The sequence below is a fragment of the Saccopteryx bilineata genome, chromosome 2, assembly GCF_036850765.1.
Source record: "Saccopteryx bilineata isolate mSacBil1 chromosome 2, mSacBil1_pri_phased_curated, whole genome shotgun sequence".
Classification (NCBI taxonomy): Eukaryota; Metazoa; Chordata; class Mammalia; order Chiroptera; family Emballonuridae; genus Saccopteryx; species Saccopteryx bilineata.
In genome coordinates, this window is record NC_089491.1 from 335,538,873 (window position 1) to 335,566,418 (window position 27,546).

At 37.7% G+C, this 27,546-nt stretch overlaps 1 protein-coding gene and 1 pseudogene across 4 annotated transcripts in view; both read left to right on the plus strand.

Moving 5' to 3' along the window:
- Nucleotides 1–27,527, plus strand: part of MKLN1 (muskelin 1) — a 328,173-nt gene extending 300,646 nt beyond the window's left edge. For all 4 annotated transcript variants that reach the window (XM_066262318.1, XM_066262317.1, XM_066262316.1 and 1 more), the window contains 5 exons: nucleotides 779–893; nucleotides 2,561–2,700; nucleotides 10,950–11,052; nucleotides 16,592–16,646; nucleotides 21,259–27,527. In XM_066262318.1, coding sequence (XP_066118415.1) covers nucleotides 779–893; nucleotides 2,561–2,700; nucleotides 10,950–11,052; nucleotides 16,592–16,646; nucleotides 21,259–21,380 — 535 coding nt within the window. In that variant the 3' untranslated portion in view covers nucleotides 21,381–27,527. The remainder of the gene's footprint in view (nucleotides 1–778; nucleotides 894–2,560; nucleotides 2,701–10,949; nucleotides 11,053–16,591; nucleotides 16,647–21,258) is intronic.
- On the plus strand, nucleotides 7,204–7,853 carry LOC136323428 (GTP-binding nuclear protein Ran-like; annotated as a pseudogene).
- Nucleotides 27,528–27,546: the final 19 nt, after the last annotated feature.

Consider the following 27,546-nt stretch of genomic DNA (forward strand, 5'->3'; position numbering starts at 1 on the left):
ACTCCCACATGTTCCCCAACCGGGGTCTACCTGACAACCCCCATCTTGGGCCAATGCTCAAATCAACCAAGACATCCTTAGTGTCTGAGGCTGATGTTCAGACTAACCAAGCCATCCTCAGCACCTGGGGCCGACACTTGAACCAACTAAGCCACTGGCTGCGAGAGAAAATTACAGAGAGAAGGGGGGAGAGGGAGGGGAAGAGAAGTAGATGGTTGCTTCTCATGTGTGCCCTTACTGGAAATTAAACTCAAGACGGCCGCATGCCAAGCTGATGCTCTATCCCAGAGGTCGAAAACCTATGGCTTGCGAGACAGATGTGGCTCTTTTGATGGCTGTATCTGGCTCAGAGACAAATCTTTAATAAAAAAAATAATGTTAAAAATATAAAACATTCTCACGTATTACAATCCATTCATTTCCTATCGCTAATGTTCATGGTTGTGGGTGGCTGGAGCCAATCACAGCTGTCCTCCAGGACAACACCAAATTTTTATTGGATAATGTGTAATGTACACGGGTCATTGTATGGCTCTCATGGAATTACATTTTAAAATATGTGGTGTTCGTGGCTCTCTCAGCCAAAAGGTTCCCGACCCCTGTGCTATCCACTGAGCCAACCGGCCAGGGGTCAGAACTTTTAAGATTTGATGTAAACAAATGTATAATTGTTTTGTTGGTAATTAGATATGTAATTGATTTTGCTCTTTACAATTGTATTAACCTTATGTGTACTGCTGATTATAGGATAGCATGCCTTAAAAGCAATGTCTTACAGGTCTTGTGTCTATAAAAATGATCAAGCTGCAAAGGATAATCCAAGTAAAAGTCTTCAGGAGGAAGAACCCTGTCCAAGATTCGCCCATCAGCTTGTGTATGATGAGTTACACAAGGTATGCTAAGTGTATTGACCTGTAAATTTTCCTACCATCTGAAAGAATCCCAGAATATATCTGTTTCTGATTATTTTAAGTGGATTTGAGCAAAAGGTTATAATACATAATAGACATTTAAAAGAATATGTAGCAAACATTCCGTATTATTTTTCACCCATTTTAGATTCATTTTTGCATAGTCCATAATTCCTGGCACTTTTCTCTTTTGAAAGTGGTCAGTGACTGCTTCGTAACTCCACAGATAGATACATAGCATGGCCTGTTGTTTCTACAATATGAGTATTCAAGTAAAAGTTGTGCAGTTTTCAGCATTTGGTTGTCCCATGATATAAAAAGGTATACATAACTTCCTGATTTTAGATTTTCATTGTGTAAGAAGTCTTTTTATCTTTAGTTTTCATATCTATGAGTGATATCTTTTTAATCTGCCTTCCGAAGAATCCAGCTTTCTGAAGTTTTAGTGTCAGCATTCAGAATGGTTTCTTAACTATTTCTCCCTTAAACTTTACATGGAGCTTAGGGATTGGGCTCAGACTATAGTAAATTAAGGACAGAACCTGTATTCGTTCCTTTTAACCTACAGGTGATTATTTAAATTTGGTATCATTTGAGATCTTTAGGTAAAAGATACCTTAGGAGTGGATAAAAGCCCTTTCTCCCAAATTAAAGGGTAAATAAATTTCCATCCAGAGGATAGCAATAATATTGCTATTTTATTACACTATTGAATATAAATGTTTTTAGAGTTTCAGAAAATGCTTAACACTTTGTATAAGTACAGAATATCACTAAAACAAATTAATGTATAATAGTGAAATCATCATTGTATTCCTTTTACAATTAACACTTGATTAACTTATATTCCCTGTTATTCATTGCCCTAAGCAGTCTATATATTGGATTAGCTTTTTACTGTTAATAAAATTTAACTGAGTGAATTTGAAGATCTGGTTGGCTTTTATTAAACGATTTATGAACTTGGCAACATCTCATCTAGCAAGCAGAGAGATATTCTGAGGGCTGTATAAGATAGAAATTTTTTCTGGAAAGGAAGGTGGGACAAGGAAGTTACCAGAAGAGAAAAATGAAAGTTCATGGAAGAAAGTAAGGGTTCACATGAAGTCAGCTTCTCATTGGCTGAGCTATGGAGTTTCCTTTGGCTTAGCTTGTTGCTGGACAAAAAGAAAGTCTTCCTGCCGGATTGTAAAGCAGTTACACTTCCTGTTTGCGAATAGACCTCTCTTCCTGTTGAGGTCTGTGATTGCCCTCTTTCTAGTGTAGAAGTAATTGACTTGCAGTGGTAGATAATTGATTTCTATGGTCTATCTGAACTTCAATTTCAGTTTATATTTCCTTTGTTATTTTAACAATATCATTGCTTTTGTTTAATTTTTTTTTTCTCAGTAGAATTGTGGTAATAGTACTTATTTTAATATAAAATGTAATTTAAGAAAGTAGCCACAGTAATTTAAAGTAAAATGAAAACTTGAGGAAAATCAAGAGAAGCTTTGGTAGAAATGCTGTAATGTTTTGATTTTTTTAAAATTAGTAATTCAAAGGAAGTTACCTGTTACATAGTACTAGCAAAATAAATTTTATTGGCTTTTATAGTTTCTTAAGTGTGCACGCATTTTAAAAAATCTAGTTTGTTTTGTTTATTGTAGGTTCATTATTTATTTGGTGGGAATCCAGGAAAATCTTGCTCCCCAAAAATGAGATTAGATGACTTCTGGTCACTGAAGTTGTGTAGGCCTTCAAAAGATTACTTACTGAGGCATTGCAAGTACCTCATAAGGAAACACAGGTATGAAAATAATTCACTGGAAACTTTTATTTAACTTTATCAGCTATTATCAGTATTAAGTAAGTATTAAAGACATGACTTCGTCTTTGAAAGTTAATGATAGTATAAACACTGTGAAGATCATAATGACTTTTGCAAATTCTGTTATGTTCATTTTTTCTTCTTTCAAAGGAAGATACAGAGTGAAGATAATATTAATGCTAAAATTTTTAAATACAGAACAAGGAAATTTTGCAGCTCTTAAAATTATGAGAAAAGTCTTTGTGAAGCTGATTAACCTGTGTAAAGTAACTCAAGACCTAACCACTACAAATTTCGTCAGTTCTAGATTATTGACATGCCTGACCTGTTGATAACTTTGCGCAGGTGATGGTGTAGTTGATTAATAATGTCTTTATACCTTGATGTTTCAGAATACAACTTTAAATACAATTATAGTTTCATGTCATTACCTTTGCCATTTAATTGCAAAGTCATGTAAATAGCCATTTTCATGTGTGTGTCTCCTGAGTCATGTTTGCTTTTTTGTTTTAGCAGGGAGTAAACAACAGAAAAAATGTAGAAGAGCATGTCTATCCCCTTTGGTTACTTACTGATAGTGTTAGATGATAAAAATTTATAGTTTGAAAGGAGAAGGTTAGCCTTGAATGATGATAATAGACACCATTTATTGAGCAATTTTTTGTGCTGGATCCTGTATGTTATTCTCACAATAAGCCAATGGAGTAAGTCCTGTTATTATCACTACTGTATAAAAGGAGAAATGGAGGCATTTTTCAATGGGTTATATAACTCACCTAAGGTCATTCAACCATAAGTGACAGACTTAGGGATTTGATTCTGAGTGTTCTGACTCCAGAGTTCTTCATTTCATCGCCACTGCTACCAACACATATGCATGCGTGCTTGCATGCACGCACATGCACATGCATATACATGTGTGTTTATATGTTTATTATATATATTTTATGTAGAATATAAATATATAAAAGCTTCTGTGTAGGTATAAATTAGAATATTCTTTTATCATATCATGTTCACTTATTCTTTCTCTGCTTTCACAGTTCTGCTTGAGAGGTAAATGAGTAACAGAAGCTAGTTATGTTTCTTTGGCATCACTGTGAATAATAGTGTATTTTCTATAGAACCTATAGGAGAAAGGGTCTGAATCTTCACACTGACTGAATAGCAAGAGATAAATTCTCTTTTATTTAAAAGATTTAAGCTTGAGATACTTTCAACTAATTTTTACACTGCTAAATTTTATTCCTTAGTACTCTACTTAGTGTACTTTACTTAATGTTAAAATACTTAAGATACTTTACTTAATAGTAAATTTTACTTTTATAAGGAGATGAGGAATTATAGAGTTCTGTTTGTACCTCAGATACAGCAGCTGGTAGACGGAATGTTAGAGTGAGCTCTTTTTATTTCTTAATCAAAAGCATATTAGAGGTTAAAGAAGATTGTTTAGTGTTATAAGTAAAGAATTGGAACTCACTTATAAACACTTCCCTCTGGCTTTTAATTGAAAAAGTATTGCATGGATAATAAAGAAAAGAATAATTTCCTTCTCCCCACCAAAAGAATTTAATCACTTACCATTCCATCATTCAGAAGTAATAACTTAATATTTTGGCATATATCCTTCAAACTACATGTGTAAACATAGATTTTTATTTGTTTAACTGAAAAATAGGGATTATATTGCTTTAAATCTGATATCTTTCAGTGAATTATGTATTATAAACATTACCATGTTAATCAGTACAAGTACAAACCCTAATGGCTGCACAGCATTCTACTCTATGGGCAATTCCCTTAAGTAGTCTTCTTCTTAGAATATTTAGATTATTCTCAGCTTATTTGCTGTAGTTAATATTACTGTCGTTAATTGATACTGTAGTTAATATTGTAGACGTCTATATGCATCTCTCTCTAAATATTCTGTAGGATGGTGGTAGAGTTGGTGAATTACCACTTGCCCTCCTTCCCACAGCCCAGACATCCTGAGAAGTATTACTGTATGCCTCCATGTATAAGACCCTCCTATGTATAAGGTACACCATAATTTTGGTGTTCGAAATTTGAAAAAAAAATGTACTAATAAAGTTACTGAACTCAAGTTTTATTCATCATAAAATTTATACAACTCCTCATCATTGTCAAAACTTCCATTAGCTTCTTCTCATCTGTGTCTGATGATGAATCACTGTCTTCAACAATGAGCACAAAAATAAGCACAAAAAAGCGGGAAATGCAAGTAAAAATCTACAACCACTATATAAGATGCACCTAGTTTTTAGACCCCAAATTTTTTGAAAAAATGTGCATCTTATACATGGGGAAATACAGTACGGTAATCTTTTTGATATTTGGCAATTGTTTTTCTCCTTTAAAAATATATCAGTGAGGCCTAACTAGGCGATAGCATAGTGGACAGAGCATTAGACTGGGGTGTGGAGGACCCAAGTTCGAAACCCTGAGGTTGCCAGCTTGAGTGCAGGCTCATCTGGCTTGAGTGCCAGCTCACCAGCTTGAGCGTGGGGTCACTGGCTTGCGCATGACCCCATAATCGCTGGTTTGAGCCCAAAGGTTGCTGGCTTCAAGCCCAAGATCTCTGGCTTGAGCCCAAGCTCTCTGGCTTGAGCAAGGGGTCACTTGCTCTGCTGTAGCCTGCCAGTCAAGGCACATATGAGAACATAATCAATGAACTAAGGAGCTGCAACGATGAATTGATGCTTCTCATTTCTCTCCCTTCTCCTCTGTCCCTGTCTGTCTTTCTGTCTCTGCCACACACAAAAAAAAACCAGTTATTTATATCAGTGGGCAGGTAAAATGACAGTTAGGGAATCTGAAATATGTATTATAGGATGTTTTAAGTACAGACATCATTGTTTAGTGACTTACGCCAGTAAAGGCATAAAATGAGGAATGAAAGTGGGTCAATAGTAAAAGAATGGTCAGTAACAAATCATTTACACTTTTAAAAATCTGTTGTGAGTATGAGAATAAGCCATGAAATAAAGTGACTGAAGGTGAAAGGCTGCAAGGTTGTCTGGTTGGGTAAATAATCAACATTTGAAATTTTCTGCTCTGGGAAAGAAAGTGTGCTGCTTATTTTAGAGCTTAAACCAGAAAAGTCCTCGCTGGGGAACCCTTTTATATAGTGTATCCATTTATATAGATTATTTTCAATTAGAGTAATATAAAAATAAGGAACATAATGCTCTTCTGATTTTAATTACTTTTTTCCTTTAGTTTTATAGCTGTATTAGAAAAAGTGTTATTCCTGAGCTTTGGATTGAAATGCAAGCCTTCTAACCTAATCTTTCTGGAGATGACTTTGCTCATGTGTAAAATGGCCAAAGTAACCACATTATGGTCTTTATAAACATCAGTGCAACTATGCGCTTAAGAAATTTTTATTGAGCACTTTCACTGTGCTAGACATGGTCCTAGTTTCTGAGGGTATGTCAGTAAAGAAGACAGGACTTCCTCTCTCCCAAGTTTCCATTCTTACTGAAGGGAATCTAACAATAAACATAATATGGAATTTTTGTGTTAGATAGTAAGTCTTATGTGAAAAACTAAATCAGGTTAAGAACTATTTTTGTACAGGTGCCTGGGGATGTGATTTTTAAGTAAGAATATTAGAGTAGACCAGTAAGTAAAGATGACATTTGAGTAGAGACCTAAAAACTTGAGAGAAGGAATTATATCGATATTTAAGGGGATAAGTGATCTAGATAGGTAATAGACAAGGCTCTGAGGTTAAAAAGGTGCCCGGATTATTGAGAAATAAACTGAGGAGGACAGTGTGGTGGAAGTGAGGTGGTTGTAGTGGTAGAGAAGGTCAGAGAGAGAAAAAGGGGGCAGACCAGGAAAGTCCTTTGGCTTTACTCTAAGTAGAAGGGCAGCATTGAAAGATTTTTAAGTAGAAAAATAACACAATCAGATTTAGCTTTTAATTAAAGAAATTCTGGGTTTTATTCTAGAAGAACTGGGTAAAAGTTCATGGCTGTTTTTACACAGCTGGGGCCGCCTCAGAAACACCAGGTTAATGTAGTTCAGTCTGGTGCACTTGAGGGTCTGGAGAGCATCTGTTTGCATTTGGGGAAAGGGGGGGGGGGGCTGAATGACATGTGTGAGTCATCAGTGGGGAAAAGGAGCTTGCTCAGAAGAGTGAGGACAGCAGAGGGATGTAGGGCATTATCCGAGGACCGCCTCCATTTGAGGCAGAGGAAGAGATATTCCATAAAAGAGATCGAGAAAGTACGGGAAGGTTCTGCATACACTTTGTTTGAAGGTTGCAGTGGCTGAATTACTTGATGGATTTCATATAGATATGAGAGAAAGAACAGTCAAGATGACTTCTAGGGCATCTGAAGAATCTTGTTCATTAAATTGAAATTACAATAATAGGTCCATCTTAGACATTTGTAAAAACATAGACTTTTTCAGTCAGATGGGCCTTAAGAAGCTTCTGGAAGTAACATTGCCATGACTGCCCATGGAGAGCCCCAAGTTTAGTTCAAATTTGTATTGGTTGGTGATGGTGGGACTGGGAAAACTGCATTTGTGAAATGCCATCGGACCAGTGAATTTGAGAAGAAGTGTGTAGCACCCTGGGTGCTGAGGCCTATCCCCTCATGTTCCATACCAGCAGAGGGCTGACTATGTTCAGCGTGGGGGACACAGTGGGCCTGGAGAAATTGGTGGACTGAGAGACGACGGTTCTTACATCCAAGCCCAGGGTGCCATTATAATGTTTGGTGTAACTTTGAGAGTTACTTACAAGAATGTGCCTAACTGGCATAGAGATCTGATACAAGTGTGTGAAAACATCCCCATTGTGTTATGTAACAACAGAGTAGATATTGAAGACAGGAAAGTTAAGGCCAAATCAATCTTCTTTCACCCAAAGAAGATTCTTCAGAACTATGACATTTTTGCCAAAAGTAACCACAACCTTGAAAAGCCTTTCCTCTGGCTTGCTAGAACACTAATTGGAAACCCTCACCTGGAGTTTGTCACCATGCCTGCTCTTTCCTCACCAGAGGTTGTCATGGGCCTGGTTTGGGCAGCACAGTATGAGCACAATCCAGAGGTTGCTCAGACCACTGCTCCTGGGTGAGGATGACGACTTGTGAGAAGGGGAGGCTGGAGCCCGGCGTCAGAGTCTAGTTTGATGGCAGCTGTCCTGTGATGTCAGTGGGGCAGCGTGTTTGCCACCTTAGTACAGAGCTGAGTGGAACCTGTGCTTGATCTTGGGGTGCTGAAAGAGATAAATGGGTTTTGGAATGAATGTGGCGATTAAACCATACTTTCATTTTTTGGATGTGCACATTTAACTGTTTGGAACGCAGTTGTTTCCTTAGTGAATTTCAACTCTAAGACTTCTGCAGTTGCATCCCAGTATTCCAGGGTGAAGCCTTGTGTCACTCATTCCCATTCCTTTCATTTAGAATCAGAATAAAGATGCATTTCGAATATTTTTTTAAAAACCCACATAGACTTTTCACCACCCCTTAGATGAATTATAGAGTTTGAGGAACATTATTACATTGCAGGCAGAGCAGGTAGAAGTTGCTTTCTATGAATTGGGTAGAACATGCACTTTACCTTTTTAATTCAGATTTCATATTAAATTAGATACCAGGTCTTTCATTATACAGAAACCTCCCCTGCACTGCTGGGCTGCCTTACTATTTTTGTTGTTGTTCTCATGGGAAACAGTTGTTTATTCTGTTTCATTAAAGTATAAATTTGGAGGGAGAGAAGTATATTGTATGCCAAGAAAGTATCTCTTGATTCTTAATGGTGCCACATGATTCAGTAAATAAAGTGCCACTATTTTTTTTTATATAACATTCAAGTTTTCAAACTTGTAGACAATTAGGGGATAGAAAAGGGGAAAGAAAAAAAATTTAACAGGGTTAATTTCTGTTCCTTTTACAGGACAGAATTGTTGGCTGAAATACAATTCTAGAGTGCAGACACAAGTCTAGTGATAAACTTTTTCAGGTCAAAAATAAAAATCTTAGAAAAACAAGAGAGAAAACTTCCAGGAAAATTGTTCTCTTTACTGGACTCTGTAGGAGGGTGGGTGTGTTCAGTCAGTTTCCTTCAGGTTGTGGAGGAGAAAGACCTACTTAGGAGACCTCACTGAAAGAGAATTTATTGTGAGAATATCCAGGAAGGAAGGCATTTGAACAGTGAGGCCCAGTGGAGAATTGTTTAGGATGCTGGACCAATTCTAGTAACTAGGAGCTACTGTAGTAGCATTTCTTATCATTGAGCCTGTCTTTTTCTGCTTCTCCTGTTCTGCTGGTTACTCTTGATTTGGCTTTCCCTCAACCTCATAACATACATAGACAGGTTAGATGACAGACCATTGATAGATAGATAGATAGATAGATAGATAGATAGATAGATAGATAGACAGTCTCTCACTTCAGTTGATAGGAAGAAAGGAAAGGACGGAACCTATCATCTCATGCTCTTGTCTACTACCTTCTGTGTTTTGTCTGCCTCTCACATGTCCTGTGTATCTCATATTCCTAGTCTCTTAGAGTATCTCTATTGGAAATAATTCTGCCAAGCCACTTTATAAACTACTAATCAAGCTTGAGACAGTTGCTTTTGGCTCAGGTGCCAAAATTTGGTCTAATTCATTGTGGACAAGATGGTCGAGTAACATGACCTCTGCGTAAGGAACTCTCTCCTCGAGAGTTGGAAGGCTGGCCGACAATCATGTAACTGTCTGGTGAACAAGAGTTGTAATATTGTGCTAATCTTTTCTCCTGCCTTAAAAACAAGTAACCCTATCACTGAGATTAGCTCTAAAGACGGGATATTTTTGAGGCTGTCAGCCTGAACACCACTGTGAAAAGCTCATTATTTTCATTTCCCAAATGAAATTAAATGTCTTCTTTTTTTCTCTCTGTACATTTGAAAAATGTACAAATTTATTATAAATAAATTTGCATATAATGATGCTAAAACAAAAGGACATTGTGTTACTTATATAAAGAGTCCTAAACAGACATTTTTTAAAGAGAACTCATTCTTTGCTTTTTAGGTTTGGAATCAGATACACCTGTTAGATTCTGCTTCTCCCACTTCTAGCTCTTATCTTGGTCAACTTCATTCTCGGGGCCTCAATTTCTCATCTGTTTTTTTTTAAATGACAGTGAAACTTACCATCATCCTAGAGTTATTGTGAGGACAAAGTGATATATACTGACACAGTGTCTAGCACATGACAAATGTTTGACAAGTTGCTCCAGTTCTGTTATTGTTATTGACTGAGGCATGGAAATATTTGCATTAAAAATGTCTAATCAGGCCCTGGCCGGTTGGCTCAGCGGTAGAGTGTCGACCTGGCGTGCAGGGGACCCGGGTTCGATTCCCGGCCAGGGCACATAGGAGAAGTGCCCATTTGCTTCTCCACCCCCCACCCCCTCCTTCCTCTCTGTCTCTCTCTTCCCCTCCCGCAGCCAAGGCTCCATTGGAGCAAAGATGGCCCGGGCGCTGGGGATGGCTCCTTGGCCTCTGCCCCAGGCGCTAGAGTGGCTCTGGTCGCGGCAGAGCGACGCCCCGGAGGGGCAGAGCATCACCTCCTGATGGGCAGAGCGTAGCCCCTGGTGGGCGTGCCGGGTGGATCCTGGTCAGGCGCATGCTGGAGTCTGTCTGGCTGTCTCTCCCCGTTTCCAGCTTAAGGAAAAAAAAAAAAAGTCTAATTATTGTTAATAATACTCATTAAAAGAAACTGTACTCATTTCTGTTTCTAAAGTGTCTGTTAAGCACCTCCAGTGGGGGTTGGGAGGATTGTATTACCCAGATCTAACCAAGTATTTTTATTTATTTTATCTCTACTTGTTTTTTATAAAACACATTTGGCTTTTTTTTTTTTTTTTTTTTGCAGTTTATGTAAAATATTGGATGTGTTTTGTGGTTGATTTTATCTTAGCTTACAGTTTTAAGGGTAGGGGAGGAAGTTCTCTCACCTACTTTCTAGCAACACAGCTACCTGTGACTACATGGCATTACCACTAAATTACATCTCAGGGACCCTGCATCTGCCTGTTGGCCTGGCAGTGTTCTTGTTTCTGGGTTCCCTAATGCAGGTTTTTTTAGAGATCCACACTAACTCCTCATGGACAGAATGTCCCACTTCAGATCTAAAAGACATTTTTGATGCTTTCTTATAACTCCAGACAATTATTCTTCTTTATGTTTTCTAGGTTTGAAGAAAAGGCCCAGATGGATCCTCTTAGTGCTCTGAAATATTTACAAAACGATCTTTATATAACTGTGGATCATTCAGACCCAGAAGAGACAAAAGAGGTAAAGGTGGTAAAGCTTCAGAAATTGAGCTTTTTAAAAATAAGGCTTTCCAACTTTTATTTGCTGATTCTGCTCTTAGATGTTTAAAGGAAAGTATGACACCAATAACATTAAAAAGGGCACAAAGCAGATGAAATAAAAATTGATTAGGTTTATTTTTACGTGATATAACATTCAGGTCACACAAAAAACCTTTGATCCGTTTAGAACAGGATTCTCAGGTATAGTTTTAACTTGGCCATTAGTTTTGTGTATTGAGCAGGAAATAGAAGTTTTTACTTCCATAGTCCCATGTTTCTTTTACTCAAGGATTACATAGTGGCTCAGTATAACCTTTTCTGTTGATACTTCAAGACCATTTAAGAGACAAAAGAAAACTCCCCTTTTCTGTAGGGAGGTGAGGAGAGGTTGGTAGTAGAGTCCTTGCTACCTTGATATGTAGCCTTGTGAATGTTCCAGCAGGATAGTTTGACTCTAGGCTGCTGACCTCACTCATCAGTAGTCCCTAAGTTTGAGAAATTAGTAGCAGATCATTATTTTTTGGTTTTTTTGTTACATGACACGGATGGAAACAGAAAGTTTAATATTATTTGTATGAGTATACTTGCAACAAGTTTCATGGTTTTACAGCCTGTTTTCCTACTAACTTTTGAAATTCCTTTTGTCACTTTTTCCTTTTGCCAACTGTCCTTATTTGTGATCTAGCAACATCTGAACCACAGTTCATTTTACCTTCTGCTCATAGAAACAGTGCTGGTTATATGTAGTTCTAGCACTTATGCTGGTTCCCTGTTAGGTGGTGCTCTGCCTTGGCTTTATAATGGCAACACCAAGCAATGCTTTCCTCTGTTCAGCATTGACAGTTTTCAGATTGAATATTGAGTCACTTTTAGGCACCAGGTTCAAGGACAGTACAGCCTGACTGTCCTTGGCACCAAAACAAAGAGATACTCTTCCTAGTTGCCTACTATGAAGATAGGTCCTGTGTCTCCATCTTGCTCATAAGCCTTCACTAAGTGGAGAATCATCAGGACCTTTAGAACCTCCTGAAGGGAGACAGTTCTCTTTCCTTGAGCCTCAGTCAGTTCATGATACTGTTTGAAACAGGGGCAGTTATCACAGTTTTGCCAAGAAGAAGAATATATTTGATTTAATCTGTTACCGTTTATAACTGAACATAGTTGTAAAGATTCCATTAATGTTCATGTTATTAGAACATGCATTTGGAAGTTATGAATAGATTTCCATGTGTTTTCTCCATAGTCTGAAATGGCTATAACCTGGGAACATTAATTTTTCTCTTATTTCTTAAAACCAGTCTAAAACAAAATATTGCTAAGTAAATAATTTCAGCTGTGTGAGCTGCAAGTAGGCCAAAGAAAATGGACAGTTTGTTCTTAATGCTAAGCTAATGGGAAAACCAGGACAGGGAGGCATCTCAAATTCAAACAGAGCAATTTAAAAAATTTGGGTAGTGGGTTTCTCTTTGTCTCCTTTCCTTATTTGTCTCAAATTATGATTTTTTATGCCACAGATTTCCATTCTGTTTCTTAAAAATTTTCTCTACCAGTTGTTTAGCCATAGTGGAACTTAGGTAGAATGTTGGGCATGTTTATGTCAGCATCAGAATCCTTCAGGAACTTTTTCAAAACAATAACCTACCCTAGCATTTTCTTTCCTCTGTCTGCTCTTGTGTAACAAAGCTGAAAACATCCTGATATTGAGAATTAATGGTCTGTAAGGTTATTATTTTGTTTAAAAAATGTGTGAATGGATTGCCCTGTCTGGATAGCTTGGTGGGTTAGAGCATCATCCTGAAGCACAGAGGTCGCTGTTCCAGTCGCCAGTCAAGGCACGTATAGGAATAGATTGATGTTCCTATCTTTTTCTCCTTCTCTCCCTTCCTCTTTCTAAAATCAATTTTTAAAAATGTGTGAATGAATTTTATTATAGGGAAAGAAATCCCTTGGTGACAGTTTCAATATATATACTTATAGTATTTTTAGTAAGATATAAGATCTTCACTTTTAATTTCACTTATCACAAAAGGCCTCATTGCTATTAATTACTTCCCCCTCGTTTTTGTTCTCTATGTACGTTTTATAAAAATTTCACTGTATTAAATTATTATATCAGCAACCAAAAAGTGGTTTTAGATTTTTATTTTTTTTAGGTGGTAGTTATCATCATATTTCAAAGGGAGAAGTAAAATTGTGTTTGTTGATGACATTATCATGATGGTGATCATTAGTCTTCCTATTATTGGGGAAATGGTTGTGGACTACTCTTATATATCCAATAATGGTTCTTTGCTTTTGGCCAGTCTCCAGAACATGGGTTCTAAATTAGTTCTAAACATGGGTTCTAATTTTTAATATATTTGTTGGGTTTTAATATCAGAGAAACTGATATTAAAGTGGTGAGCAGGTATTAAGTGGTGAGCTTACTAGACCTTATGAAAATGACATTTTTCCTAGGAAAAGGCCCGAGAAAAAGATGCCTAAATCAGTTCTACCAGAGAAGATTCTCTAATGATAAGGGGTGAGAAGTGGGCAATTGCAGTATTAAATAGGATGATTATAATAGACCTCATTTAGAAATGAGATTTTCACAAAGACTTGAAGAATATGAAGAAATGACCTAAGATAATAATTTAGGGAAGGTAATTCCTGGCAGACGGAGGGCTAGATCAGAGACCCAAGGCCTAGTGCATTCTGGCTTTGTTTAGGAGAACAGCAAGGAGGCCATATGGCTGGAGTAGAGGTGAGATGGGTAAGAGCAGTTAAAGATGAGGTCGGAGAAGTAAGAGCAGGGATTGGAGATTGGATTGTGAATGATTTAGTAGGACTTTGCTAAGACTTAGGCTTTTACTCTGAATGAATAAGGAACTAGTTCAGGGTATTGTGCAGAGCAGTGGTACGATCTGCTTTATGTTCTAATTAGGTCACTGACTATTGTATTGAGAATAGACTAAAGAGAGAGAATGAAGATTCAGGCAGAGAGACCTAGGAGGCAGATTGTAGAAATCTAAGCAAGGAGTTACTGGAGCTCAGACCCAAGTAGTGGTAGTAGAAATAGGAGAAGTGAGATAGATTGGCTTCTGAGTACAATTAAAGGTAGAACTAACGATTTTATGATGGATGAAAGAAATGATTCCCAAGATTTTGACCTGAGCAGATAGTTATTATCAACCAAATGAGAAGGCTCTGAGTAGACCTGGTTTGTAGTGATGGGTGGGGCACTTCTGACTGGGATCAGGAGTTTATTGTTGGATGTGTTCAGTTTGAAATGTTTATGAAACAGCCAGCTTGAGATGTTGAAGTGAGAGTTGGGTATTCAAGTCTGAGTTTGGAAAAGAAGTCTGGATTTATTCAGACGTTATACATACTATCACTTGGTACCTGTTAAAGTCCTAGGTCTGTACATATCACTTCCACCTGTTACCACACTACTTAGGTGACACTTTTCTTCCCATCATTCTGTATGGAGAGCCACAAACCTTTGACTTTAGAAAAGAGAAGTATATTAACCCTCAAATAAGTAGAAGATAGGAAATTAGTGAAATAGGGATAAACAATAGAAAAGATTTAAAAAGTGAAATGTTGGTTTTTTGAAAAGGTGAATAAAATCGGTAACCCTGGAAAGACTTATCAGGAAAATAAAGCAAGACATAAATGATCAATATAACAAATGAAAAGGAGAAATCAGTACATACCCTACACACATGAAATCAGTACATACCCTACATATATGAAATCAGTATGTACCCTACATACATGAAAAAGGTATAAGGAAATATTATGAATAACTTTGTCAGCAAATTCAGCAACTTGATGAAATGGACAAGTTCCTTAAAAGACACAAAGCTGGCCTGACCAGTGGTGGCGCAGTGGATAAAGCATCGACCTGGAAATGCTGAGGTCGCCGGTTCAAAACCCTGGGCTTGCCTGGTCAAGGCACATATGGGAGTTGATGCTTCCAGCTCCTCCCCCCCTTCTCTCTCTCTGTCTCTCCTCTCTCTCTCTCTCTCTCTCTCTCTCTCTCTCTCTCTGTCTCTCCCTCTCCTCTCTAAAATGAATAAATAAAAAAAATAAATAAAAGACACAAAGCACATACAAGAAGAATTAGAAAATATCAAGGAACCCATGTCAATTACAGAGATTGAATTAGTAATTGAAAATTTTCTAACGATGAAAACTCTGCACCTCAGTGGTTCTATCAGTAAATTCTATCAACTAAGTTACGAAAAACACCAGTTTTACACATAGACTCTCAGAAACCAGAGGAAGACAGAACACTTTTCTAATATTCTTTTATGAAGCAGCTTAACTGATATTAAAACCCAACAAATATATTACAAGCAAAAAATTTACAGACCAATACCCCTTATGAATGTAGATGCAAAATTCTTAAAAAATTTTAGCTAATTTAATATATGAAAAGGTTACTGCACATTGACCAAGTGGGGGTTTATCCTAGGAATACAGGTAGGTTTCACATTTGAACATCAGTCATTCACCACATTGACAGGATGAAAGAGAAAAACCATTGATTGTCTCAATTAGTGAAGGAGCAGTTGACAAATTTAAAACCCAGTCATGATAAAAATTCTTAGCAAACTAGAAATAAAAGGAAATTTTCTAAATCTCATAAAAGGGCATCTATGAAAAATATTTGTGTGGTTTGATACCTGAAATTTTAAAATACATCCTGAAGAATCAGAGCTATCAGCTGCTCAGGCCTTGTGATGTGCCACGTAACTCCATTGAGACTCTGCTCACTGGCCAGTTCTTCTCTCCTTCAACTTGCCTGTTTCCCAGTATCCTCATTCAAGACAAATATAAATAGTTCTCCTGTAGTTTTTTATTACCAATTTGTTAAATTACCAGTTTTGTCTTATTTTATTTTGTCATTGTTCAGTTGCTGTGTCTGTTTTAAACTAACTGACTAGCCTGAAAATCTAATCAGTATTTATAATGTCATGTCAGTGTGAAAAAGGCCTTTGAGCCTTCATAATTATGTAACAATGTAATTGTACATGATCTTGGAATCCCACTCTAACTGGCAATTTAGGAATAGCCTATTCATAATAATTATGCTATTTTTTCCCTCAGAGTGTAAGTTACACAGCAAGACAGGCATTTTACTGTAGCATGTATTTATTTTTGAAATGAGAATGCATATGTACTAAGAATTCGGTAACTGTTGAGGGCCCCAATCTATCCATATGTGATAGACGCCTTAATGAATAATTTTCTTCGTTATTTCGGTTGATCAGTTGTTTGTTAATAAATATGTATTTCAATACATTTTTAAAATAAAATAATTCCAGGACTTGGACCTGTATTTGAAAAATGCTGAGCCATCCAGTAGAAAAGTCAGCATATTCTTTCATCTAAATGTGGTGTTCTTGCCACTATTCAGTAAATAGATTTCAGTGCAGAGACATATACAGTGGCTAATGAATGGTCAAAAGTAGAAAACTTGTTTTTCTTTAATGTGCTTACCCAGCTAATTTGCTTCTGTTTTTCTTTTACAGTTTCAGCTCCTTGCTTCAGCTCTATTCAAATCTGGTTCAGATTTTACAGCTCTAGGTAAGTATTCCAGTGTAGTATATTCAGCTGGATGCCCTAGCATTGGGGAGGTTGGATTTGGGTTTCTTTTAAATGAAACATCAGATGAGATGTTCATCTAAACAATGGAGCAAGTTTCAAGGCAAAATTTTTAATCACTGCTACAAGGGTTATTTTTCAAGTATCAGTTATCATCAGCTCATAAATCAGTTTGCTTTTCCTGTTACGCCAAATGCTTCATTATTATGCAAACATGTCAATAGAAGCATGATCAAAATTAACTTGTATACCACTATTTTGGAATGCAGGCTGTATTACTAATGTACTTGGCTAGGAGATAACACTTGTTGGTTGAATAATTTTTCCTCTCAGTTTGTTCTTTGTGGAGTTGTGTGGTGTCAACACAGTAGTGGTGGAGTAGGCAATAAAATAAATCCTTTGCGTGCAGAGAAAATGAATTATCTCTTTCCTGACAATGAGAATTTTTTGTATGCTGGTATGTTAATTGTTTAGGACAAGTTCTACTTGAAACTCGTGTTTCTTTTTTTTTTTTTTTTTTTTTGTATTTTTCTGAAGTTGGAAACGGAGAGGCAGTCAGACAGACTCCCGCATGCGCCCGGCTGGGATCCACCCGGCACGCCCACCAGGGGCGATGCTCTGCCCATCTGGGGCGTTGCTCTGTTACAACCAGAGCCATCCCCAGGGCCTGGGCCAACTTTGCTCCAATGGAGCCTTGGCTGCGGGAGGGGAAGAGAGAGACAGAGAGGAAGAAGAGGGGGAGGGGTGGAGAAGCAGATGGGCACTTCTCCTGTGTGCCCTGGCTGGGAATCGAACCCGGGACTCCTGCACGCCAGGCCGACGCTCTACCACTGAGCTAACTGGCCAGGGCCTCGTGTTTCTTAAAGAAACATTAGTCATTAACTTCATTTAGGGCTACTCTAATTTAATTTTCATAAATTATTAAAGTAAACTAGATTGTAGTAAATTGGGGAATTTGTAGAAGTTCCAGAACCCAGAGTTGTAGTCAGGTGAAATTTCAAGGATCATTTTGTTAGGGTAAGTCATTATTAAGGCTTCACTTTTCAGCAAGGTAGTAAGTAACCTTTTGAAGTATGGGGATTTCCAGCTCTTGTCATTATAGATGTGGTCACATGAGGAGTCCATATTAATCTCATTGATACCAAGGCTATTATTATATGCCTTAGAGTTGAGCAATAGTACTGAAATTTTCTAGTGTATGTAATACAAATACTATTCTTTATCTCTGGAATAAAATAATACTGTAGGGTATCATTTTAATTTCTTTATTGTTTGTCCTTTTGTCTCGTAAAAGTGAGCCATACCTCAAAGATAAAAAGACCATTTATATGTATTTTTATATATATAAAATTCTAATATTTTTTACTGGGCTGGAGAAAGAATAGCATTGCTCCTTGGGGTCTTATCCTTTCTTTTCATAACGAGTAATTAGGATTCTCTACTGATCAAGGCAACTGCATTAGGGAGTTCTGGTTCCAGAATGTGTCGGGTTCCCCAGGGCAAGACTGAGCAGGCAGCTGCTGTCAGACACGGCTCCAGTAGGTTCTTCTAAAAATTTAGACAATTATTCGTAACTGTTCCATGCAGTGGAATACATAAAAGGGCTTTTAAAAAGAATATTTTCAGGCTGTTAGAAATCTAAACCCTGTGATGGAAAGTCGAGGTACAAGCATTATTTTAGAAAGTTCATACCCTTTTGAATTTTATCATTTTAAACAGATTTAGTGATACATGAATTGGGAGCCTGGCACATAGACATGCAGTTTGAGTGAATGTGTGCCTTGTCATGTGTGGATGCCACAGCCCAGAGCTATCATTTTTACTTCATTGGTGGGCAGCACCAAAATGCTTCTGGCTGACTTATATTTAGCCTTTAGAACAAGAATTTCTTGGCAGTCACTTAAATATGTTAGGCTGTTGTCAGCAAATATTTTACCTTTAGCTTAACTCCTTTCTTCTGTTTCTGCCCTGCTCACTGCCAGCTAATATATTTTGTCAGGAACAGTTTGTTTTACTTGGATTTCAAACAAACCTCAAATGCACTGAGAACAATACAAACACAATAGAAAAAATACACAAAGGGAAAATTCCTGTGGGGTTTTGTTTCCTACTTTGTCTGAAGGGAGGCAGAATGTTTAGTAATTAAGAGATGAAAACATAATACAGTATTTCAGAGTTAAGATCTAGGTTTAGATATTAGCTCTGTCACTTAGTGCTTTTAAAAGTGACCTTAAGTAAGTCACATTTTAATAATTTCTTCATCTATAAAATGGAGGTAATGAGGGTATTTATCTCAAGTTGTTGAGAGAATTAAGTAAAATAATTATAGAAAACCTCAAAACAGTAAGTGCTCAATTCAAGGTACTATTGTTATTAACTCCTTTTGTGAGTTTCATACCTATTTAGAGTTTCTGGTTTTTGTTCTTATTCATTTTCTGTCAGATTGTTTTACCTTACTCCACACAGAGTTGAACTCAAATGGGTTATTTCATGTATAGTTGTGTACCTCTTTAATGAAGAGATAAACCGAATGTTCATTTTCTAAATTCTTTAAGAAAAAAATTTGCCTCAGCCTAACTTTCTGACTCCCTTCAAAATTAATCCAGTTTACCTCAGCTCCTTAGAATTAAATAAAAGTATTGTTAATGTTATGCATAATGTAAAGAATTAGAAAGATAATGATTTATAAGTAGCTGGCATTATCTTAGTTTGAAAAATTACTTCAGAGAAGAATAATCTCTAGAGATCTTTAGTTTAGAGTTTCTGGTAGCGTGGGCATATTTAAGCTTGAACTCAGACATTTTGCTAATTTTAAGAGCCGTATTTTGTTTCCAGAAAGTTTTGGATCTGTTAAGCGTGTTTTCAGCAAGGCATGTTTCAAATGGGAGAAATCTGATCTATAGAACATACTACCTTTTTTGGTCTCCATAGCCTCTTTATAAGTTTTACAGTCTGCGTATGATGTGCAAGTATGAATTCAGATAAATATTTAAAAGCGTTTATACCTCAAGTAATGCTTTTTGCCTAGCACTGTGGGACTTGTGATTAGGTTTCTTAACAATTTCCCAGACTTTGCTATATGTCCTTCTAGGCCACCAAATTTAGATTTCAGCAAGATGCTTTTCTTCAGCCTTCTCTCTGTAGCTCACATGTTTACAGGTGCTGTTTATATAATACTATGTTTCTTATTAGGAATAAGAAGTATAAATAAAGAAACTTACATCTGAGACAAAATGAGATTTTTGATACTACTACTTTACCATAAATAGGAAAAGCTACCTAGTCTGTATAGGATGTTAATTTAAAAATATATTTCTAGTAGATCACTTTCTTTTTAGAGCAGTCCTTATCTTCTGTCATGGTAATAGTGATAAAGTCATAGCTAATGTTCATTGAGCACTTACTGTGGGGTCAAGTACTATTCTAAACACTTTACATGTCATAACTCATTTATTCTCCGTAGTAACCCTATGATAGTAGCTACTATTTTGATTCCCTTTTATATACAAAGAAACTAGGACAGAGAAAGGCTAAACTAACTTGTCTAGTAATGGGGCTAGGGAGTGGCAAAACCAGGATTCAGACTACATACTAAGGTATGGGTTCATAGCTCATTTCCTAAACTACTATCCTACCTTTCATTGAACTCTGAGTGATGAGTTCCTCATTTCATTTTATGGTGAAATTTAACTGAGAGAAACAGTGATTAGGATGAAACATGAAATTTAGAATTAGTACTTTTTTTTGTCCTAGCTCTGACACGTAAGTAGTCATGTCACTGTTGATGAGTTTCCTAGTGCCCTGCCCTTCTTTAATATATTTCTTTAAAAAAATAACTTGACTGCAGATCATACTTAAGATTCTCCTTGAACAGCTTTTCTTGATCTCTGACAGATCCTTGCACAAACACAACTATATACACAGATACAGCTGATTCTGGTTCTCTGCAGCAGTTATATTCTATAAGTCACCAGGACACTGAATTATAAGCACTTCCCAAAGTTTTCCCATCTGAAAGTGGAGTTAATGATAACTACTACATTGTTTTTGTGACAGCGAAGTGCAGTCAAACAAGTACCCAGCACACAGTTAACAACTCAGTGTTTCCTTCCCTCCTAAATCATATGATTTCATGAAAATGGTATTACTTCATTAGATATAAACGACAGGGATATTTCAAACGACAGGCCTCAACAGAGCTCTCACTCTGCAAATCTGGGACCACATCAATATTAAAATGAGTAATGACAGTAATGAATGTAACACTGAACAAGAAAAGGATCCATGAGTACACACTCAAAGTCAGCAAAGGAGTGAAACACTCTCAGTGGGCTTGAGAGCAGAGGAAAATGCTCACAGGGAGCAGGGGAGAACTCAGTACTACTCTGGGGCCCGTTGTCTGGGCTCTTCCATGGATGTGTTTAAAGCACTGCTGGGTAGTCAGAACCGGGACCAGGACACATGTCTCTGGTTTTGGTGCCTGTTTGGGTTTTGGTTTTTCCACTGTACATTATGCTTTTCTGAACTGGCTTTTCTGTTACATGCTGAGTTTTAAATACAACGGGTTAATTTCTTTGTGTCTCTCCTTCACCAGGCTTTTCAGATGTGGATCACACCTATGCTCAAAGAACTCAACTCTTTGACACCTTAGTAAATTTCTTTCCTGACAGCATGACTCCTCCTAAAGGCAACCTGGTAGACCTCATCACACTGTAACCGAAGAGTCACTGGACAGAAACGGAGAACTGGAGTCTGCTTTCAGTGTGCTGGGTGTCGGCTTTGTGACAGTTAGGCTGCAGTGACTGAGGACTGCACCAGAATTTGGAAGGGTCTTTACCGTCGCAAGTTCTAACCCTCTTTCTTCATACCTGACCTCAACCCCGTTTTCCTCATCCCAGTCCTCCATTAGGTTAATAATAAAGTGAAACTGGTATACTTTCCATTTAAATATATATATTTTTTACTTTAACTTTTAAGAATTAATGAGTATAAAAAATAATAATCAGGTAGTTTACCCTTTCCTGATTTTTATTTCATTTTTATAAAATTAGGGCAAGTAAGCACTATTAACAGACTCAGTGCTACAAGAGTTAGGATTGTATTGTTGGGTTGTTTGGCCTTTCCTCTTTCTCCTCCTTCCCCATTTCACTTGACCTCGCATCAGTCACGCAGCTGCTTGTGAGGGCTGTCACTTGTTTACCTCTTGGCTTCATTCTTAACCGCCTATAGTTCTGTAGGGCAATTGATGTATGTCAAAGTGATACACGTGTGTCTTTGTTGACTAGAGTCTTGTATTACATTCAGCAGTAGGAGAAACAGGGCTTAGTTTATGCTTCTTGTCATAGAACTAAGAAATGAAACCCAAGTTTGGTCCAGGTACTGATCTGAGATTGGTATATAGTATTTCTGTAGTGGATATTATAATAGCTTTGAGTCACAGAAACCTTAAGCTGAGGAGTTTATAGTTCCGAACCTTTAGAGCCATTATAAAAGTTATCAGCAGGAGGATTCTAGGAATGATTAATAAGTTCACTGGTATCTTTGAAGCAGTTTTGGAAGAAAATGGCTTTTCCTCTGGTGGAGCTGTGCAGAGCTGGGCTTCCTTGTGCTATCGATTTACAGTGTTTTCATCTGGGAGGTGGGTCTCCAGAGCTCTGCTTTTGTTTGTTTCCACACACATTGGCCCCGACGTCTGCTTCTGCACGTTGGTGTGTTAAAGAATAATGGCTGACAGGCATTTCAGTAAGTATACAGATGAGGCTTTTTTTAATGAAGAAAAGGAAAAATAATGGTACTAGTACATTTTCATTAAACTAAAAAAAGGGGGGGGTGCAGATGGGTTTTTTCACATGTTTGTGGGGGATGGAAATACAGATACTCTTCCATGAGGTGCCATGGAATGCAGTGTAGGAAACCCACACCTGGCCATCGCTTACATGTGCTCAAAAGCGTGCTGTGTGCAACTGACACCTGCCATGCTTAGAGCAGACTAAGTGTAATGAATGTTCCTCAGTCCTGTGGTTCTCAAAAATGAATGACTTTACGGAATTCACTATGTCCCTGAGTAGCAAGATTAGGTCTCACCAAAGAAAAAGAGAAGAACTTGACTTGCACTTTCAAAAAGTCTCATGCATAGGACTGAGACTTGGAGGTCCGTCCTCGCTCTGTGTTACGCAGGCTCACTTATTTTGGGGATGGACAGAAATCTATTTTTTGTAGTTCTAGGCTTGAATCTTGGGCTCCATAGCTTTCCAAGCTTCCCAAAGCAATCAGTGATTTATTAAGCAATTAGATCTGTACCTTACCTTGTGAAAGATACATTATATAATTTAGTATGTACCAGATTGTATAGCTTAGAATGACCAATTGACTCTGTAGGTGAGCAATTTACCAACGACTTGTACAGTTTCATGGAATGATTCCCCTGAGTGACAGGAACAAAAAGTATTAATGTCACTAATATGGTAGTCAATTACAAATCAAAGCGTTGATAGGGAAGAACTTGAACTTGATGAGTTTCTAAATTTAAAACCTCGAATTTTGCTCTGTGAATTCTGGCACTTTAAAAACATTAACCAAATGAAATTCTGTTGCCCTACACTATTTATTTTTATAGTGCCTTGTCATTTTTTTCATTCATTTAGACTCCATATTTGGAGGAAATTCAGTTCCTGACCTCAGTGATTCTTTTTGTTCTTGTTTTTCCCTAACAGTACTAGCTGTTTTTTGTTTTTCTGGTTTTGTTTTCTTTTTACATACTCTTATTTTAATTTTATCTCTTCTCAGTTTATTTGGGTGTGGAACTTTTTATTTCTGATTTTTTTTTCATTAATGTGTTTAAATAGTGTTAAATCATAACAAACTATTTAGTGTTGCTTAGGTGAGAGACTGTATTGAAGTGAATATTGACTAAGTAAATCAGATATTGTACCGTGGGGCTTTCCACTGCTGGTGAGGATTGTGGGAGAATGTAGGGCTGCATTATAAGCATGCCCCAGATGGACACATTGCTTCCATTTTGCGTCCTTGATTGGAACTTATTTATATATTCTATGAGGAACTACATTTATTTCCAAGGGTTCCAGCAGTATATTTAATTAAAATAATCTAATTTGGTATTTAGGTGCATTGTTTAGACAGCCAAGTAGCTATGTTTTACTTTTTAAAAGATCTGAACTACTAGTTTAGTGAATCTCAGACTGAAAAACCTGCTTGTGCTGGTGAGTGGGATAGTTTGCCCAGTTTCATTACGCCTAGCTTCATCTTCATTCCATTTCTCTTTTTTCCAGTGGAATGTATTATTCCAGAATAATAAACTAGAAATAGCTTCTTTAAACTCAAAGTAAACTAGGTCCCTAACATTACCTTCAGTGCTTGTACTTCATGAAAAATTACCTGCTTTACAAGGCACTTCTAAAATACATTTGCATTTGGTGGAATGACAGAGACCTCATGTGGCCAGCTTGATTAATTCAAGTGTATTAATCTCTTATTCACGCAGAGGAATTTAGACTTGAGTGCCTAACTATGCTAAAGCTGACAGTATTAACCTTTGGCACGATCATCTTTTTAAACCTGGTTTTTATTTATACTAAAACTGGCCTCTTCCTGTCGAATAAGTAAAAACTGATAGACAGCATTAGATAGTTAATTCTTTGGTTTAGTCATTGACAGGCTTGTTGCGTTTGGAGCTCAGTGATTAGTTTAAGATTGTAAACCTATTGGGGGAAATACGTGTATTGACTGTAAGTGGTTCCTAGCTTCCCTTCCAGTGGGTCTTTTCACCTCTGCCTTATAAGTGTTATTTAGACACAGTGACAGCTTCATGTAATAAAACAGTTTTAAAGTCTAACCTACAAACAACAGCTAGTTTGAGGCACTTAATCCTGTAGAGAGAGATGGAGAATGATGCTTAATGGATGAAAAAGCACTTAGAACAGGGTATGTTCCTCATTTTATTCTCTGAATTATATGCAGTTTCATGGTAATTACTTGAGAAGTTACCCTACAATTATTGTTACCACCATATTAAATTCAGTGGGTAATTGTGGGTCATTGATTATTTCCTAAGTGAATGTGTTAATAATTCTTGATCTGATTGAATGTTGTAAAGCAAGTGAGAACTGCAGTTTGAAGTGATTTCTCTGGAGACCGAGGGATTGTTACAAGGTTTACTGTAACAAGGTCATCTAGCCATAACTTCTTAAAATAGCCTGGATCTGGGATGTTCAGACTTCCTCAGAAAAGGCTTCTAGTTACTGGAGAGGTATCATAGAGGGTCTGTATATGACAGTACTTGCAGATTGGATCTTTGGGCTCTTTCACTCAAAGATTTTTGAATTCCTTATTAGATAACATTCTTTTGTGGGTTTTGACTGTGGCCTCTATCTCCATATGATTAGTATTCATGCCGAAATGACTTAGTTGTTTAAAGCGTTTAGTGTGCAGGCGTGTCCGTTGAAGGCGGAAGTGCCCAGGTTTGCTGGGATAAGTAGGAGCCATGAGATCAGCTGAGCGATAGTGCCTTGTTTGCTGGGAAGGACTCATGGCAGTTCATAGATTTCTTTACCAAATGCTCTTTTTATTTTTCTCAAAAAGTGCTATCTTAGAGATTTTATTTACATATAATTTTAACCTTGATTTCCTTCTGCCCACCAAATACTGCAAATGAATTTTCATTGTGTTTCTGACTTTATTCTGACCTGCTGTAGCCCTGGACTTCCTGGGTTGTCTGAGGCATCATGCTCTCATCCTTGTTTATGACAACAAAATAGTGAAATTAAAAATTATACATTGTTAAAGAATTAATCATGTTCAGATCTACTGTACAAAGACTGGTTGTTTTTTAATGGGGGATAGTAACATGGGTGTGGCAGCTTTAATGGGCGAGCTGGTATGGGCTTCCCTTCCTGGCACGAGGAAGTTGGTCACAGTCACTGATAAGGCACAAGTTTCATTGCAGAGTTCTGCAATTTGGCACATTACTGGCATTTCCATTTGCCTATTGTCTTTTCTTTTTTTGTACTCTTTTGCCTTTCTTCCCCTATTCCCCACTCCTCCGAGTAGCGGTGGTTTTCTGCTGAAGTTGGAATTTGTGTTAAGAATTGGTTTTTCATTTTTAATATAATTGAGCATAGGGAATAGCTTTGATTGCCATGAAATGACTGGTATTTATTTAATTTTTTTTTTTTTTTTGTATTTTTCTGAAGCTGGAAACGGGGATAGACAGACTCCCGCATGCGCCTGACCGGGATCCACCCGGCACGCCCACCAGGGGTGGTGCTCTGCCCACCAGGGGGCAATGCTCTGCCCCTCTTGGGCGTCGCTCTGTCACGACCAGAGCCACTCCAGCGCCTGGGACAGAGGCCAAGGAGCCATCCCCAGCGCCCGAGCCATCTGCTCCAATGGAGCCTCGCTGCGGGATGGGAAGAAAGAGACAGAGAGGAAGGAGGGGGGGGTGGAGAAGCAGATGGGCGCTTCTCCTGTGTGCCCTGGCTGGGAATCGAACCTGGGACTTCTGCACGCCAGGCCAACGCTCTACCACTGAACCAACCGGCCAGGGCCTTAATTTTTTTCTTAAATAAAAATAATGCAGGCTTATAAATGTCTCTTCCCCTCAGCAATGTGAATTGAGCTCAAATTCCAAATGACTAAATCTTATTCCGAGTCATAGCCAATGATAAAATCCTCTGGCAATAGATTCTGTACCCCTTAAGGAGTCGTTAAAGGTTACAGCGGATCAGATTTTCAGTGCTGCAGAGAGTGCTGCCCTTGTCGGAAACTGTATACCGTGTGTCTCTTTCTGCTACGTACAACTCTAAAGTTATATATCTTGAACTAGGAATCTCAATTCAGAGCGTAAAACACTGGGACCAAAGGGTGGTTCTAGTTTATCTTTCACATTAGTCATTATTTGGAAATAAAGTTTGCAAATATTCTTTCATGTCCTCAAACACTGCCTGGCCTGATTTAAGACCAAATGTTACGTGGATGTTATCCGAGAGCTATAGGGTTAACAGCAGACATAGGGGGAACATTTGGCAGGGAAGTAGACCATTTGTAAGATATCACTTATAATTGTGAAATAATTTGTCTTTTTGTCTGTTCACACCATCCTAATGAACGATTAAACATTTGTGTGCAGTGTCCTAATTTGCCTGTCTTTGGCATTTTCACTTGGAGATAATGAGCCTCAGGAACAGAGCTAGAGAGGAGAATGAGGATGTGATAGAAAAGGAAACAGGAAATGTCTTTTGCCTTATGAATTTGAAGGTCCACAAATCTAAATGAAGAACAAAGCTCAGAAAGAAAAAAGAAAACCCATCCTTTGAACCCTGAATTGATTTTATTAACGTGATGCTGGAAGGAAGACTTAGCAGGGTATCAACGCTCAGTCATTCTGACCAGTCTTTAGAAAGCAGCATTTCTTAGCTAGTTTCTTTTCCTATCTTCTCCCAAGTAGCTGGTAGAGATCATGAAACAGAAAACCCCCTGTAGTAGGCTCTAGAGAGCAGGGGTCCCCAAACTACGGCCCGCGGGCCACATGCGGCCCCCTGAGGCCATTTATCCGGCCCCCACCGCACTTCTGGAAGGGGCACCTCTTTCATTGGTGGTCAGTGAGAGGAGCATAGTTCCCATTGAAATACTGGTCAGTTTGTTGATTTAAATTTACTTGTTCTTTATTTTAAATATTGTATTTGTTCCCGTTTTGTTTTTTTACTTTAAAATAAGATATGTGCAGTGTGCATAGGGATTTGTTCATAGTTTTTTTTATAGTCCGGCCCTTCAACGGTCTGAGAGACAGTGAACTGGCCCCCTGTGTAAAAAGTTTGGGGACCCCTGCTCTAGAGCTTAAAGTAGGTGCGCAGGTTCTTAATGTCCT